The sequence below is a fragment of the Pyxicephalus adspersus genome, chromosome 6 (assembly GCF_032062135.1).
Source record: "Pyxicephalus adspersus chromosome 6, UCB_Pads_2.0, whole genome shotgun sequence".
In the NCBI taxonomy this organism is placed as follows: domain Eukaryota; kingdom Metazoa; phylum Chordata; class Amphibia; order Anura; family Pyxicephalidae; genus Pyxicephalus; species Pyxicephalus adspersus.
In genome coordinates this window covers 38,382,703-38,400,298 of record NC_092863.1, presented here as the reverse complement: position 1 = coordinate 38,400,298, position 17,596 = coordinate 38,382,703, and the positions used below count along the sequence as shown (strand labels likewise).

Here is a 17,596-nt window from a genome sequence, read left to right as displayed (position 1 = left end):
AACTCCCCCCCAAAAAAAAAGTTCTACTATATACTGTATATCTTTAGATATCTTGAAGTATTGCAGCTTGCTTCTTTCTGTAGTGACATGAGACATGAATCTGAATTACATCTTAGTTTTTATAAAAGACCAGCCAAATGCTATGATCTCTGGGATTTATTCAGCTAGACTACTAAATCTCAACTTGTTTGACCTATTGTGATACAATTCACCATTTGTCTTCTGTGTTCTGTCACTGTGTATGTTTCATATAACTTGCTTAAAACCGGTAATTTTATTAGTTACAAAGCATAGCCAAAAGGATAAGTGAGTATTGTAGAAGTTTTTCTGTTTTAAGTTAACTGTTACTATAATAAGCAACAGCATATGTTTATGCACAAAGGGTTGATTCCAGTAAAAATTATACATTCTTGGTCCAAAATGTGAACAGTGATGGGGTTAAACCCATACCCCGCCTCTGGATCCAGAAGGATGCACAGAAAAGGCAGGAGTGATTTTATTTTAAGGGCTGAGCTTGCCCCCCTCTTCTGGTTTCCTTAATGAAAACAGTCTGCAATAGACTGAGTTAGAAGACTGACTATCTCAGCAGTAGAGTCTGCAGGAAATTGCAAGCTTGGGACACAACAGTAAGGTATCAAACTCTCCCTACTCTAACTTGTAGCCTATAACAAATCACAGCCACAGGGAAAGTCAAAGCCCATACATTTAGTTGAATTTTTTTAATGTACACGTCTTAAGACACAACTGGCGTGTAGCTTGCAGGCAATTTTCTTTACGACTGGAATTTAAGAGCATTTGGTAAGAAGCCTTTTAGTGTTATGCTTTTAACCTTTTTAGGAAACTTTTGGGCACATGTTCATATCCACAGTATATTATATAGACATTAATAATGTAACTAGCTATATTCTGCATGCAGTATCATTTGCAGCTAGACATTGAATAAATATGTATATGTATATTTCTATGTAAAGGTACCAGTTGATTGTTTAGTTGATTTAGTTGATTTAATTGATTTAGTTACGGTGTCTCCTAACACTGGGGTATAATGTTTGTAAAATATTCCCATCTATATAATTGTCTGGAACAGTAATCTATTTGTGCAATAAGTAATTGTGATAAAATTTAGAAAGGTGCAGTTGAAATGTCATGATGATGATCTTGATTTGTGTATTTAACCAACCTTAGTAATTCACAGCCACTATCTTAACTATCTTAGAGTTAAGACAATTGAGCACATCATTCATGTTTCAGCTGCTCTTTATGTAGTACAAGTTAGAAAAGCAAACATCTATTTGTGGCAATGGCAGAACCATATTTGTAATTGCCTTTTTTAATAAGCACTAGAGAAGAGTTTGTAAAATATGATTTGCATGATTTAATGGTCCTCCTGGAGAGTTTTTTTTAGCAACTTAGAAAACAAAAAATCCATCCACCTCTGGTTTACTATTGTTTCCTCCAGATGTGGAACATTTTCTCCTTTTTAACCTGTGAGCCTGAGATCTGGAGTCCCAGGAGACACCACTTTATAACAAAGAGGCAGACAGAGCCCAGATGTGGTAGGCACACATAAGGGGGCAGGGCTCCAATTTCTGCTTCACGTTCTGAGGAATAGGCAGGGGTTGCCTCTGCTCTTTAATGTTTTTTTTGCACATCACTTTTACAAAACATTTTAAAATATACACCTTGATTGAATATATACATTGATATATCCTGCATTTGAATTTCAGTACAATATAGCTAGAGTATAACCCAAATTTGTGTATTTTGTTTGGTTTCATTACATACAAGTACTGAAAGGGTTAAAGATTATAATTTTGCACAAAATAAATGCATTTTGCATATATATCCATTGCTAGACTAAAGCTCTCCCAGCCTGTTCTCATTTTTCTCTGGATGAAGTTTAACCCTTGCTTTGTGTGAGAGTATTGTTGAGATGCAGCCAAACCTTTGTCCATAACATTGTTATGTGAGTTCAGTTTACACAAAAGCTGACTTTACAACTGAGAAATATGTAATTCATTTAGGAGCCTAAAAAAAGCTTTGATCTTATGTATGTTGGAAAGCCAAGTTAGCTTTGAACTTACAGTGCATCTTAGAACACATTGCTTAAAATGGCACTGGCTAGAATCTGGCAAACTGTTTTCTCTTTGTAATACATTAAGTGATGCAACAATTGCCATGAAATACAATATAAAGATAAAAACATTTATATAGCTATTGGCTATCTTTTCTAGATACTGAACCTCCACAGGAAAATGGGACACCTTCTGACATTATGTATGTTCTTGCTCTTCTCATATCCTGTATCCCTGGCTCGATACACTACTGAACCCGAGTATGGAAGTGGAGAAGTAGATGGCACAACAACTGTTTCCAATACCCAGAGCTACGACATTGTTGGATCTACTACAGAAAACTCTGTGAAGAATATTAATGGCACAACCACTTTAAATGTCTTGGAAAATATAAAACAGTTTTTGAAGGAGTACATGTTGCTTGTAATTGTGGTAGGTTCTCTGGTTGCCCTACTTATATTTATAATGTGTGCTGCAGTGATAATGAGTCATAGACATAAAGCAAATGCATATTATCCTTCATCTTTTGCACCAAAAGAGTATGTAAACCACAATGACAAAAATGGTGGTACCAGTACATTTAATGAGATTCCTGAGAAACCTCACGATGCCAAGGTTGAAGAAGTGGTTAGTTCGAATAACCAGCTACAAGCCGATATCCTTAACGCTGCTCAGAATCTTAAATCACCTATCAAGGGTGGTAGTGTTAAGGAGCAAACAAAAAATAGTGAAGTACCCCAAAAAATTTGTGAGTCATCCCATAAAGAAAATCCACAAGAAGCTAGTAGTGACAAAACCCCAGAAAGTACCAAAACCCAAGAAGAAATTACTGTGAACAAAGTGGAGGAGGTCCCAGCTGAGGAACCAGAAGAAACTAAGCCTTCAGGTGATTCTCAGGAGGCTCCAGCTGAATCAACTAAACCCATGGGCGATTCTGAAGATGCACCAGCCAACCCAGCAGAAGAAACTCAACCTGCCAGTGAATCTCAGGAAGTCCCAGCTGAAGCTAAAGCAGATGTCCCAAGTTCCCCAGAAGAATTAAGTGGAAAAGAAGATGTGAATCCCACTCCAACTGAGTGTGGAACAGCAATCAATAATCCTTGTGAAAGTCAAGAATCACAGCAGGCTGCAGACACAGAACCATGTGGAGTTTAATGGAGATGATAGTAATAAAATATCACAAGAAAACTGTTATGTATCTGGCTTATAACAGCAGATGGTCAGACAATCAACCCTGAAGTCCGGATTAACTTTAATGATCTAAAACGGAAGTAGGAGGTGAACTGCGATGCTTATGTGTTACAAACTATTGGGGGAATATACCAGAAACAGTTTTATATTGTGAGATATTTTTCTAGAGTGAGCAAATACACTTATATATTAATGCCAATGGTCTTTTTGCCAATATAGAAGCAAGTACACATGTAAATGTATATGCCATGTTAAAGAATGGTTGCAAACTGTTTGTTCCCACTGTTGTACCTATTTATGTTTGTTTGTGCATGTTCATGAGTCAAGAACTCCAGAATCAGGCTCTGGGAAGCCTTTTGTTTATTGAAAAGGGTTAAACACATCTGAAATCTATTAGAAAAGAAGCATTCAATAGGGGCTCACAAGCGCACAGGGAGAGCAGCAGGGATTGGTCAAATTATATATATATATATTACTTACTGTGCATCTGGTTCCATGAGATGGTTGGTAAAGGATTATGATACATTGCCTTATGCAACCATATTCACCTGTTTATATCTGAACATGCTATTATGCTATTTTTTTAGGTACTGTAGAATCTACCCACATTTATATTTGTATTTTATTATGTATATGTGCTTTATTTAAATCAAGCTATGGTTTTCTAGAACATAATAACAAAACCTTGAAATATTTTGCATAGGGGTCTATTTATAAATCAGTAAATCTGACTAACAAAACATTCCCTGGCAGAGAATCAATTACTGCCATTGAAATGCATGGACTTGGAAAATTCTCTACCATGGAATGTTTTAATAAATGTTAGATTCCCTGCTTTATAAATAGACACCATAGAGACATTGAGATTAAATATTAGTTTAGGGACAAAGGTAGCTTGGTGAAAAGTGATGAGAATAGCTGGTAAAATGGCAAATTAGATCAAACTAGAAAATAGACTGATATTTTCTGAATATTATCAGTTATAGTTCATTTTTATTATATTGGTTGAAGGAGAAAAACAGAAATACATATTTATATGACAATACACGCTTTTTTAAAGCAACTATATTTATGTACAGAAAATGTTTTCAATTTCGCCTTAGCATTTGGATGCTTTTGATATATATAAATATATGCTCAGCCACTGTTGGGTCAGCAGTAATAGTACTGATGCAGTGTTTTTTAAACATACCTCTTTGGTTACTATAAAGATTAATGATTATATTTTTTGTGTGATTCTGAATGCTACATATCACTTGGGACCGACTGTTTTTTACATTGTGAATGCAATGTTCAGGTCAGCAACGAAAATAAACACAATATAATTATTATACTAATAATAAAGCCATTATTTTTGGGGGAACACTCAAGCATAGTTTAATGAGGGAATGACATTGTCCACTTTTTTTTTTCCGTATATGTGTGTGAGGTGGAAAACGGGGGATTAATGCCTAGTGAGTATTTCGATCACTGAGCCTTTAGATTCCATGATAATCTAAATAGGGATAAGGATTTTTTAAATAGCGAATACAGTTTCAGAAACATACAATAAGGGAATAACAATGTAAAACTGTGGATGTACCAAAGTTATTTTAGAAGGCCCCATATTGCCAAATAATTTACAGAAGACCTATGACTGAGAGATTATGTGATCTGTCATTGCTGACCTGTGTCTAAAAAATACTTCTTGTCTGGTTGGTGTTCTGATCTAGGATCACTGATCAAGAATGAATATGTAGCTCAGGTATTCAGATAATTAGTACTTGTGTCTTGCTTGTTTCAGCTGTGTGGCTGAAACTACAAAAATGAAAAGGTCAGATTTACATCCAGGCAATAAACTATCTTTACAATGAATCCAGCAATGGCAATTTCCATAATCTCCAAGTGACACAGATTACTTTTACAATCTGGATAAAAACAAATAGGCTTTGGGAACATGGTGATTTAGGAACTTATTTCTGAAGCCCAAAGGCCTGACATATCCTGCGTATGAGAAAATGTTATCTCCAAGTTGCATTTAATAACTTGTGTAAACTGCACAGCTGCCATATCCATTGGAAGTGAATCTCACCATGCTATAATAGACTTTTATTAGCCAATAAATGTAGGGCTTAAACATTGGAATGTTTTCAGGTAGTTACTGTAAAAGACATTTGCTTTTTAGTATCCAGGATTGTTATAGTTTCAGAGCCGTTTGACCTTTGTATCTCTATTCTAAAAGATTTTCTTTAAGGTACAAAGTATTTTTTTTTGGTGGTGGTGGTGAAAGAGGGGGATTTCTGATCCTACAAAATACATTTTCCTGGTTGGTAGACTGGCTCTTTTAAATGGTGGTCAAGGTAGCAGTCCTATTCTGAGATTAAAAATGATAAATATTGGTATTGGATTAACAGATTTATTCTTCTGCAACATGGCCATTTCCATTTCACTCCCGAAAAGATGTAAGCTGTTAACCTGAAAACATTTTAGTTATGAAGGTTCCATATTCTGTGACAACTGACTGCAGAATTGTCTAAACTTATGCAGCATGAAAAGTAAATTTCTCTAGGCTGGTATTATTATGCCAAAACATAAGGGACTCAATAGGTGTTCGTCAATCAAACACTTTTAGGTCTATTTTTTCCTGGTGTAGAATCTTCTTGGTTCATGTGTTTTATTGTCAGTAATTGATTCTCCACCAGGGAGTATCTTGATGAATGTCATTTTACTGCTTTATAAATAGACCATTTAGTGGTCAGTTTGTCCACTGTGTACAAGTAGTATAGAACATTCTATAACCCACAAAATATATGTAACAAAATTTCCATTTCTATCTGTGGGTCATGCACAGGTAGACAAAGCTGCAAGACTGCAACGATTATACCTACAATCGTGTGGAATGATAAGAACATTATACCTAAATCGCCTCAATGTCATAAAGTATTGTTTTTTACAGGAGCTATTAAATTCTAATAATGGATAATAAATAGGTCATTTTCTTTTTAGTTTGCTCCAGTGTCATTTTACCTTGACTTCCATTGAAATGTGTGAAGCTTTAGGCTTTTTTTCAAAAATAACTAAAGTGTTTAAAAAAATAGGTTTACAATTATGCAAATGCTTGATTGTCTGCTCTCAGAGGGTTCAAAATCTGTTCTACTTACCTCTAGCTACTGATGAGCAAAGCCATTCTTCACAATTAGTAGCCAATAGTAAGAGCTGAATGGAGCTAGCCTGAGTTGGTTCTTATATATGTAACCTTCTTGTGGCTTTTAAGGTTTTCGGCTTGCCTTCGGAAAAAAATGAAAATACATAAAAAAGCACCAGAAGGTGCTTTTTTTTTTTTTTTTTTTTAAAATAAACATGGCAGTTTACTAACCTATGTTAGGTACAATGTAAATGCTACCATAAAAGTCTGTTTCAACTGGCTGTTGTGGAGGAATGGAAAACCCATTTGAAGTGAACAAGTCTTTGGGGATGACAGCAGCCTAAGACATCTGTCAAGTTCTGTGTGATCTTAAGTGTCCAAGGTTTATGCTGTTAACACCCTGCTCAAACCACCAAATGCTTAAAGTATTTTCTATGCAACAAGCATAATTATTCTGGGTTAAGGGCACAGGAAGTATTAAAAGGAAGACACAGCCAAGCAACGCACATCAGGTGAGCAAACATATTTTCTTTGTCACTTAGCTATCTCTACATATCTACAAAGTATTAATAGTATTTTGACTTTCTAATTGGCAGTTTTTGGTATGATGTTTCAGGCATTTCAATTACCTATTTAAACATTGTGACTGATATATCTAATGTTTGGCATCACAGTACTATGCAGTTTGTCTAAGGCTTCGCCAGAAAACAAAGGAGAACAAGGAATAGGTAAAAAGCCATATGAAATCCCCGTCTTCCCCCTTCATTCGGTTTACAAGCTTTCAAAGCTGCTGTGGGCAAGCCAAAATAAACAGATGGCTGAGCCAAGGAGCTTTTAATGGTGACGAGATCCTTTAAAAATCTCTGCTTCAGTTTGTCTGGGAAGTAGTAAAGCCAGTCCAAAAAAGTAACAGCATTTGTGCACAAATGTTTTCTTTTTTTTTTTTTGTTAACACTTTACTCGAATCCTGTGCAACAGACTAGTATGGTTTGCATTTAATAGCAGCAAACAAAACAAAAAATTCACTAACCATAATATATTAAACGTTACCTATTGAATGTTTTGGTTATTTATTGCGCAACCATGTAGAACAGGGGTGCCCACACTTTTTTGGCCTGCAAGCTACGTTTAAAATGCCCAAGTCAAAATGATCTACCAACAATAAAAATGCTAAACATAGATATAATTATATATATATATATATATATATAATATATATATATATATATATATATATATATATATATATATATATATATATATATATACACACACACACACATACACAGTATGACACAGAAGTGACTGAAGCTAATGAGACATTGAATGGCAGAACATTTCACAGGCACTGCACTAAAAGACCATAGTGACAGGAAAGCTACAGTTCACCTATCATAGGGGAATGACGTGCTGCACAAAAAAAAACTTGCGTTGCCTTTGCGATCGACGTTTTGGGCACCCTTGATGTAGAACACATGCCTAGCTATTGGGACAGGAAGGAAGCAAGTTCAAATGCTTTCCTAAAAAGATGAATAGGAAGCATAACTCCAAATTCAGATAAAGCCATTTTTGATATTCTGGGCTTTAACAGAGGATAAAAAGGGATAGTGCAAGTAAACTCCTGGGCCTCAACCCACATCCAGCCCAGAAATGAATGTATTTTTGTGTGCATTGATAGTTGTAATGATATGAACTACCTGTAATACCATGCAGAACAGCACAAACCCCAAAAGGAAAGATTATTCCGGTGTGCTTCACTACTTTACTGTTTGACCCTACAAGCTGTAGGTACATGTAAAACTTCTTCAATAGAGGTTGAGGACCTGGATGTTCTGCCTGGGGATATCGATCACGAAACTGGCGGAACACAATTGAATATTTTTTGCAAACAGTTTTCATGTATGCATTTTACCTGTGTTTTTTTACCTAGAGTTCAACTTCAAGTGTTACTGGAATGTTACTCTGTAGCATTGCTAAATTCCCTTTTCCTAATGAGTTTACATAATACTACCTTTCCTATTAGAAGTACATATGCTTATATTCATTTAATTAGAGGCAAATAATGACTAGGCTGCTTTGCAATTAAATATCCATATTTGCCAACATCTAAGTGGAGTGGGTAAAAGTAACTATACTGTCAGCCTGCAGCATTAAACTAGAAGAAAATGGTCAATGGTTGAAAACTTTCCAACTAGATGTAGATCTATAATAAAAGATCATAGCATGTACTGTTAATACATAAGTAAAAACCTGTAATTTAAGTTCTGATGTTACCGTACATACAGTTTAAACTAGCCATAAAAACTGTACAGCACAAAAAATAACAGTGTGTAAGCAGTTTTCTTGTATATATGGTAAACTAATGAAACAAATACCAAGAAGACAATTAAGTTTATTTATTTATGATATTATAGGAAATATGTACAAAAAGAAAGGAAAAGCGGGTGATCAATTGTCCTTGCTTTTACTATACACTACATATAAAACTATGAAGCTTTAAAGAAGCCCCTTTTCCTTTGCAAAAAAACAATCTGTCTATTCTACAGCAGCTTCTCACAGCATTCCATCTAATTTTAGAAGGTATTTAATAAAAGAAAAAAAAGTTGTTTATAACACTTAAGCACACACTCTATCCTCAGGTAACCTTGGGAACCCATTCTAAGTGAGATCAATTTCTCTCCAGCCATTACTAAAAAGTAACAAAAACTTTATATTTCCTATATATTTCTTAAGGCAGGAAGGCTGGGTAAAGCAACAGTCAGTGTGCTAAGCTGATCGACACAGATAAGTTAATAATCTTCTGAATGTTGACAGATACCCATAAATATGAAAACAAAATCTGCTGTGATTGGGATAAGCCAGAATCTGAACATAAGTCTTCAATTATAGCCATAGGACTGAGATAGACTCCTGTGAAGATATAGGTATGTACTATAATTCTCAACTGTACAGGTTTGCTCGGTATGTCAGGAGCAATGCCATTATAATTTGGTTACTTGCTTAATGGCACAGCTTGCAAGCTTAAAGAAATCTTACAGGTACAACAAAAACATTCACACAGTGGGACAAGCCGCTGTATTATTGTGCGTTTCATTACTCTGCTGTTCTAATGGTAAAGGTAACCCCTACTTCTCAAAAGAACAGCAAATAAAGGTAACAAGGCGCTCTGCTGAAAAGGTAAAGTTATCCACTCGCCACCGACTGCTCCTTGTCCTGCTTCAGTCTGTAGTCTGCTAAGGCAGCTCTAATCGCATCTTCAGCTAACACTGTAAAAACAAAACAAAATGGAACACAGCAAGAAAAAATTTATTAGAACTCATTTATCATACTCTCTCATACTTTTCTATACACATCCCAATCTGTGTAACTGGTTATTAAGAAAAAATACTAGAGATAAAATTTCAACAAACACAACTATAATGGCAAAACTACAGCTGAACAGCTTATCTCTAGGATAGTCTACTGCTACAACAGTAATAACTTGGCAGAGGCCACACTACCATCTGTTGGTTGTCAGCAGTATTACATACTAAAATTGTTTCTATCACCCAAAACGAAGTGTGTGAATATGTAGAGGTAAACGTATAAATGTGCCTTCTAATTGCTAAACACATTATAACCATTTGAAGGAAAAGTTTGGTATATGGGAACAATACATTAGATACATTTTTTAGCCAGAAAGACTTTTGTGACCTTTAATTTTCCCTTACTAGGGTCCAATCTCCCCTGACTTCACTGCTTAAGCACTATTTCCCGCATCATGGTGTCTAGTAAGGACACATTTCCTCTCATTGGACAGTAAGCATTTCAAGTTTTGCAGTTATACAGTGGGTGAATTCCTACAATAATATTACCTGCCAATAGCACAGTATATTATCTTACAAACTGTGCCAAGTTTTAAGGTTTTGTTCACATGATGCCAATTAAAGAACAGATCTTGGATAGGCAAACTGCATAACTATTAGTGAGTATTTGAATTGATGGATATTGGATAACTGGAGAACACACACAGCTGAAATATAAAAAGTTAGACTAAAAAAAAAAAAAAAAAAACTTTTTTTGCTCTCACATCATCTGGGACAAGAAATAACTAAAACCGAAAAAGTTGTTGCTGGATTTCTTGTTAGGACCAAGACTCTGGTAACCGAATCCTTTAACTGTCTGGTAGAGAACAAATACATCTGATACATTATAGTATAATGATACATTAAGAGCAAATATTCTGCAACTGCCTATTTACCAAAACATTTTATTTGGTTCTCCATAAAACAGAACTACTAAATCCTCCACCTGATGTCACCATCAATGGAATCCAGTATTCTGAGGCAGAAGTGGGTGTAGGATATTTCATCATTGGTTAGAGAAGGGAACTACTAGGCATCATTGCCATCAATAGGAGAAAAAAATATTCAGGTCACAGCCATTTTTAGTTGAACACCCTTTTTTCTGCGCTGTGTTGTCCCTTCCCCCAGACTCTATTCATGAAATATATGGCAAAGAATCATTTTACCAACTGCTTCATGATATTAGACTGTGCTAATGAATTCCTGTTATACTGCCAATTTATTAGAAGTGTTTTTCCATTTTAAGTTAAAACAAAGGAACTTGAATGCAAAAGATGAAAATGCAGAGAGGTTAGAAAAAAAAACAAAAACAAAAAAAAAAACTTACTGGAACAGTGAAGTTTCACTGGAGGAAGGCAAAGCTCTTTAGCAATATCGGTGTTCTTGATGGTCATGGCCTCATCAACCTACACAACAAAAAAAAAAAAACGAGTTCGAATCGATCGATTTTTGTTATTTCAATTTTCAATTAAGTGTTTTTTTATAACAACAGTATATAAACCAAAAAAAATGTTAAAATGTGTAATATAGTTTAGTCAAAGTGGTACCAACACATTTTTGGCCTGGCACAAATCAGAAAAGGTTGAACATTATACATAACATGTGGCAAAGTAAACACATTACAATAAATATCAGAGCAAAGACTAGGAAACCAATGCCAGCTCCATTGTTAACACAACCTACTACAAATGCTAGCTGAGGTTTGAGATTTCAAAGGGTCAAACACTCTAGAACCTTTATTCATCTGGGGGCCACTGATGACATTGAGATAAAACCCACAGGCCACAATGCTAACAAATATTAAGGATGTTAAAAACTAGAATAGTTGTAATTTAAAATGAAATTAAATTGAAATGTTTCTAGTTACCATAACGTACATTCACCAAATAAAAAATGACAAATCAAGAATTTCTGCTCCCACTATTTGATGCTCATTTTATTCATAAGGGATACAAAACTAAAGCTATCATACAGTGCTGGTTGGTCATATATTGCTCCCCGCTCACCATTCCTGTACCAAAGAGCAGAACATACACCATACAATGCTTCCTGTCAGTTATAGGAGCCCATCAACCTTTGCACCCCAAAATCTCTGCAATGGATATTTCCAGAGAAATGCAATTCATGTGACAGATAGCCAAGGGAGGCATGTTCTTACCACTACATCTTCAGATACCTACATCTCCGTTCCTGAGAAATTAGGGTTTACAAAAGGTAAGTGGCCAGATATGTGTGACAGGGAAGCACGGTATGGCAGGTATAGTTTTTCATATGTTGTGATGGCGCCGTAGTGATGAAATTTTAGGGGGAGTTAGCCCCAAGAGTCCCCACTTGCAGTTACCTTTCCCTTTTCCTTCAAAGGGATTGTGGTTTATAGAAAGTAAGGGGATAGCTATGTGTGACATGGTAACATTATATGATGGGCATAACATTTTATATGAGGGTGGTGGAGGGGACGACAAAAGGTATTTCCTACTGGCTCCCACATTTGCAGATGCCAACACCCCTCTGTTCCAAACACATTAAAAGTCACAAAAGTAAAGTGGCCAGCTATGTGCAACAGGCCCTCCAGCAGACACTCAATCCGTCAGCGTCTACAGATTTGACTCCAGGCGGCAGTGAGCAGTACGCAGTGTCTTCCCCTAGGCAGTGTTCTATGGCATGAGGAAGGGGTAACCGCACCGCAACCTCACTGCCAGTCTGAATGTAGTCTTGAAGTTTTGTGAACAAGCAAGTATATATTTGGGGCACCACAGCACAGAGCGAATTGGCATTACCCTCATGCTCATTGCCATGGACGTGGCCCCCGGGGATCCCTAACATTCAAACTCAATTTGGGGACCCTGGTCTTGAAAAACCCCCCTTATTGTGAAAATATCCCCGATTGTATTATGATTTTAGGTTACTGATCCCGAATCTGGCAACTTGTTTTGGGGGCTGAAAATATCACATTTCTAGGACACTCAGTGAAGAAGATATGAAGGTTTATACATGGGGATAATGACAGCAGAATTGACACAGCATTCTTGCTGCAGCTGCTGGGATTATCTCACAGTACAAGGTGGGAGGGGAGCAGTCACAGCTAATTGCCAGGTCTATAGGACACGCCCACTCTCCCTCTCCTGGCAGCACAATCTCACACAGAGATACATAGGAGATGCGTGCGCGTGCCTGTATAGCGTGCCCCTGCTATAATTACTTTATCCAGATCACAGTTTATTAGTGTGGTGGTCAGTAGTAAGAATTCCTCTTACAGTGCTGGGCAATGGGAAGAATGTCACCCTCGCCCAAAAAAGACCATCAGTGTCACTAAAACTAACCTGAGAGGCACAAACTGCTCATTGCTCAATCAGCCTCTAGAAACTTCTGAAGGAACCTGGGTTGGAAAATACTGCTCTAGATTTTTATGCTTCCTTGTTTTGAGTGACTGATAATACCATGGCTTCAAATAGCCGGGCAGCTGCAGATGCCAGAAGGAGGTTAGTGGTGGCAGCCTTTATATCCCCCCCACCCCACTATTAAAAGGCTCCAAAAATGCAGATGTATATTTACAAATAATAACAAATACAAGTTTTTCCACCTCATGATATAATTTCCCCATCAGTAATCAAGTTGTGAAGTATTATGGAGGAATCACAATTTGCGGGTGCCATAATACCATATAAAAAGCAGTGCTCAACCCAGAAATTTTTTTAAGCCGGGTGGGAAGAAATTGTAGGTGGGTGGCAGCCCCTGCATTGTGACCAAACTCTTTAGTAACCACCCAAAAACAGCCGGGTGGGTGCTGAAAAGTGACGGGTGGTGCGCCCAGCTAAAAGGGCCTGGGGAGAACCTTGAAAAGTGTTCATATTCTATTCTTCTGCCCCTTTCCAAACCCTGGATCTGACTAACATGGTGCAGTAAAAGTCATTTATTGCACATTGGAAGCAGGTAATCCAATTTTTTTTCTGTATACACCTTCCTAGAATAAATGTAAAATTCTGTTTTATCTTCTCAGTTTTGCTTGTGTACCCATTTTAGAACTCATAAGATAACACTAACAAAAATGGTTTCATTGCCACTCCATTAGAATGATAGTAAATACTGAACTAAAAACATACAACTTACCGTTTTTCCTTTTACCCATTCAGTAGCTAAAGAGCTTGATGCAATTGCTGACCCACATCCAAATGTTTTGAACTTTGCCTCAATAATCTTCCCATTTTCATCAACTTCAATCTAAAAAATTGAAAATAGTAATATAAAGTTTTTCTGTAGAACAGGCTGAAAAGAAGAGATATTTCACAGAAATATGAATAGAAATTGGATAAAAAAAGATGAAGAATAAGAATACACATAAAAGGATTGGACAAGTACAAAGCAATGTGAGGTGTCCTAAGAGCAAGGTATATACACACAAACACAGAGCTTTATTTACAATAAAATACATATATCATACATAAACCCCATTTACATTATTGCCATTTCTTTGATAGTTTGATAACAGATTTTTTTCTGTTGCTTTTACCGCTTTCTTAAAAGGAAGTGGGAGCTAGTATATAACTATAAAAAAAAAAAAAAAAAAATAACCCAGAAGAGTAAATATATATATTTATATATAATTACATATTAGTATACTGTACATATTATATATTCTAATATTTTTGTTTAATATTTACTAATACTAACTGAGCTTCCACTTCCTCTTGAGAAAGCAGTAGAGCAACTGTGAAATGCATAGAGCTGTCAATAAGGGCAAAAATCTGTTATCCAACTAATTCTAACAAGAACTAAAAACATTTGGATTTAAAATATGTCTCTGTATGGGGAAACAATTAGAGATACATTGTAAATATGAAATATATGATAAATTGGCAAAAATATAAATGTGGTTTATGTATGATATATGTATTTTGTTGTTAATTATTAATAAATTGTGTTTTAAATTGCCCTGCAAAAAGATTCCTGTTTGTTTGGATAGTATGAAAGCGCTTGTGTGTTTCTGCTTAATAAGCTTCACATATAGGGCGCTGGGATAAGGACAGAAGATTTACATACCACCCAAAAAGGAACAAAAAAAAAAAAAAAAAAAAAAGAATTTTATATGCTTAACCAGTTTAGTTTAACTTTTATTAAATTTTGAATCGCTCAGTGAGAAGTCTTTACACAACAACCAGGTAACACTAACCTGCAATTTCATAACATCCCCGCATGCAGGAGCACCCACCAGACCAGTTCCAACATTCTTAGCATTCTTGTCAAGGGATCCAACGTTCCTTGGATTTTCATAGTGATCAACAACCTGAAAAGATATACAAGAAGAGAGTTACCTAATCAAGGTTATAACCAGTCGCCCTTGACTAGCTGCAGCATTGCCAAATAGTTGCATAATACAAGGATTTAAATAGCAGAGTGGATCCTTCTTTACTTGTATTCAACATTTCCCTCTCTGAATCACTGCACATAAACAGAAATGTCTGCAGCTTACCTAATCAATTGTGTGATGTAATTTGACTGTATGTAGAAGTAAATAGATGGCAATGTTTGTACCAAAACACACTAATAGACGATAACTATCTACAAGGGGCAGTGTACCTCTTCTTGTCTTGGAATCTATTACAATCAACATTGTGACAAACCTTTTCATTCATTTCTGTGGTGATATAAATCAGAACCATAAAAACTTTTCTGATGGAACATACCAATAACTGCTTAAAAAGCAGAAAATTCCTCAACAATGTGTAACTACAAAGTTACATTTAGTACCCTTTTACAGAATTATACACGGGTATACAATTTTGCAGGGTTTAAACAATGGCCAAAAAGAGGCCTCTTAAATTGAAGATTTATGGAAGGAAGAAAATGGATGTAACAGGACTTTCCTAAAACCAAGCTAGACTGTAATTCCTGCAAGAATTCCCCTGCATGGTTAGTCAACACATTTTGTTATAATCACCCCAACAAAAAGTTTTCAACTATCACTGATGTGAGTGAAGTTTTTCATTAGAACCTGTATATCTAAAAACACAGAGTCTGATTGAGCATGTATTTTGGGGTCCATAAAATAGGGGAAATAATTCTCTTTTAGGTTTTGTTTTCAATATTTTTCCATGACAATGCTAAAAAAAAAAAGTTACAGCTCTGAATGTTAGCTCCTCCAATATACTAGATCAGCCTTTTTGATATTTTTAACTTTCAGATTCCAAATGGACTGATTACATTTTTTCTTTATATAAAAGGGCAGATAACCCTCTTACATAAAGGGAAAAAACACTCAGAGGATCCCTCCTCCCCGTCTGTCTTTTTCCGATGTCACAGTACAGATGGAATGGGGATCTGGTAGAGTCCTAAGAAACATACGTCAAATATGCCTGGGGGCTTCGCGGCATGTGCAGAGGGGGCTTTACCAGTAATTTAAAAATAAAAAGTTTTTTTTTTTTTTTTTTTACAGATTTACAGAAATTGGCACCTGATCTCCCTTCTGTATCGGGGAGCATCAAGTATGGCTCTGGGTGAATGACTAGTGAATAACTATGATGTGTGTGGAGCACAATACAGCCACAAGCAGCAGATCCATGGGGTGACATGGGCAGCTATGGAGAGAGGTGAGCTTATAGTTATCCATGGATCATTTCTACCAATACAGCCAGGGAATATTGTGTGATAACACTGCGTACTAATTACAGACCTTTAATTGGCCACAAATCCTTTCTCTATAGAGAATACTGAGCACAGCAATGTCGTACAGGAAGGTTGTGCTGTCACCTAGGTGAGTACATTGGATCCCCACACAAATGACATCTGGAACCTTGCAGCCGCTGTGTAGGAGACCCGGGGCCTGCTCAGCTCGTGAAGCCCTGACTACGCTGCTCCTGTCATGTGTCCCCTCCCAGACCCGCAGCTAAAGCAACATGACACTTCCCGCTAAGGCTCTCCGTACCTTCTTGTGATAAGCGGCACATGGAACCCGCAGCTCCGGGACCGGGCACCTGCTCCACACAGAGCAAAACAACCGTCCCACTCCGGCCATTTCAGCTCGTAGAAGCCCGATAAGAAGACACGCTGCGTAAGTGCGTAGTAGCACTGTACGGAAACCACGTGACACAGAGGTGGTAAGAGCTGGGACGGATTATTGTGATCATGTGATCAGTGTCACAGGGCGGGGCCTGAGGGAGTGTCAAAGGCGAATGTTGCACAAATGTCAGCATGTTGGTATATGTGCACTGCTGTGTAAATGTCTTGGTGACAACATACATTAATAAACCTATACAAAAACATGAATATTTTAATAGCATATTGCCAGTGTTAGCCATGTTTTTTCTATTCTGGTGTCAGTGGAGGGAATTCTCTGTGTTCTGGTAAATATTGACAACAGACCAGGAAGTGAATGAAAACTCAAAATGTTTACAATTGTCACACAAACAGGAAGTAACAGACAGCAGAATAATAAAAATATATAAGACTGAAAACAGACAATTTATACCAGCAATGTACATCATTTTATTTAATCCACCCCCATAGTCAACATTCCAGTGCTATAAATGTGAGTATCATCCTAGCCGGGGTGATCTGTAAATAAATACCAATAATTAGGGGGTTGCTGTATTAAAGTGTATAGCTGTATTATAATATTAAAATTTATAGCTATAAAAATGAAGTATCAGTAATCAATATTTTCACTTTATGACATCTCCATGGCATCACATAAAGGAAATAATTCCCACAGACTGTGTGGAATATATTTATAATTTAATTAAAAATAATTTTCAAGCTCACCAGTAATGGATATAGTAGAGTGTACAGTAGTGAGATGGGAATAGCAATGGTCATCTTGCAGATTGTCTGTGCCACCAGCCATGACATATAAATGCTGTGGGTTTAGT

The 17,596-nt window shown here is 36.5% G+C and overlaps 2 protein-coding genes across 4 annotated transcripts; one reads left to right on the top strand and one right to left on the bottom strand.

The window, feature by feature from the left end:
* The first annotated feature begins 541 nt into the window (after positions 1-541).
* Positions 542-4,599, top strand: TMEM119 (transmembrane protein 119). Of its 3 annotated transcripts, none has more exons than XM_072415341.1 (2): positions 542-631; positions 2,235-4,599. In XM_072415341.1, the coding sequence occupies exon 2, from the start codon at positions 2,256-2,258 to the stop codon at positions 3,228-3,230; it is 975 nt and encodes a 324-aa protein (XP_072271442.1). In that variant the 5' UTR covers positions 542-631; positions 2,235-2,255; the 3' UTR covers positions 3,231-4,599. The 3 variants fall into 3 exon arrangements, with proteins under 3 accessions (XP_072271442.1, XP_072271444.1, XP_072271443.1); XM_072415343.1 differs by having other exon boundaries at positions 579-626; XM_072415342.1 differs by lacking the exon at positions 542-631 and adding an exon at positions 639-798.
* Positions 4,600-8,764: 4,165 nt separating this feature from the next.
* On the bottom strand, positions 8,765-16,811 carry ISCU (iron-sulfur cluster assembly enzyme). The gene is made up of 5 exons (XM_072415340.1): positions 16,654-16,811; positions 14,902-15,015; positions 13,842-13,952; positions 11,062-11,140; positions 8,765-9,656 (listed from the first exon to the last, which is right to left on the bottom strand). The coding sequence occupies exons 1-5, from the start codon at positions 16,741-16,743 to the stop codon at positions 9,574-9,576; spliced, it is 477 nt and encodes a 158-aa protein (XP_072271441.1). The 5' UTR covers positions 16,744-16,811; the 3' UTR covers positions 8,765-9,573.
* Positions 16,812-17,596: the final 785 nt, after the last annotated feature.

Coding starts and splice junctions, on each gene's coding strand:
- TMEM119 (XM_072415341.1), top strand. CDS start 2,256: ATGGGACACCTTCTGACATTATGTATGTTCTTGCTCTTCTCATATCCT.
- ISCU (XM_072415340.1), bottom strand. CDS start 16,743: ATGGCCGGAGTGGGACGGTTGTTTTGCTCTGTGTGGAGCAGGTGCCCG. Junction 13,953..14,901: donor GGGATGTTATGAAATTGCAG/GTTAGTGTTACC, acceptor TCAATTTTTTAG/ATTGAAGTTGATGAAAATGG. Junction 9,657..11,061: donor AGTGAAACTTCACTGTTCCA/GTAAGTTTTTTT, acceptor TTGTTTTTACAG/TGTTAGCTGAAGATGCGATT.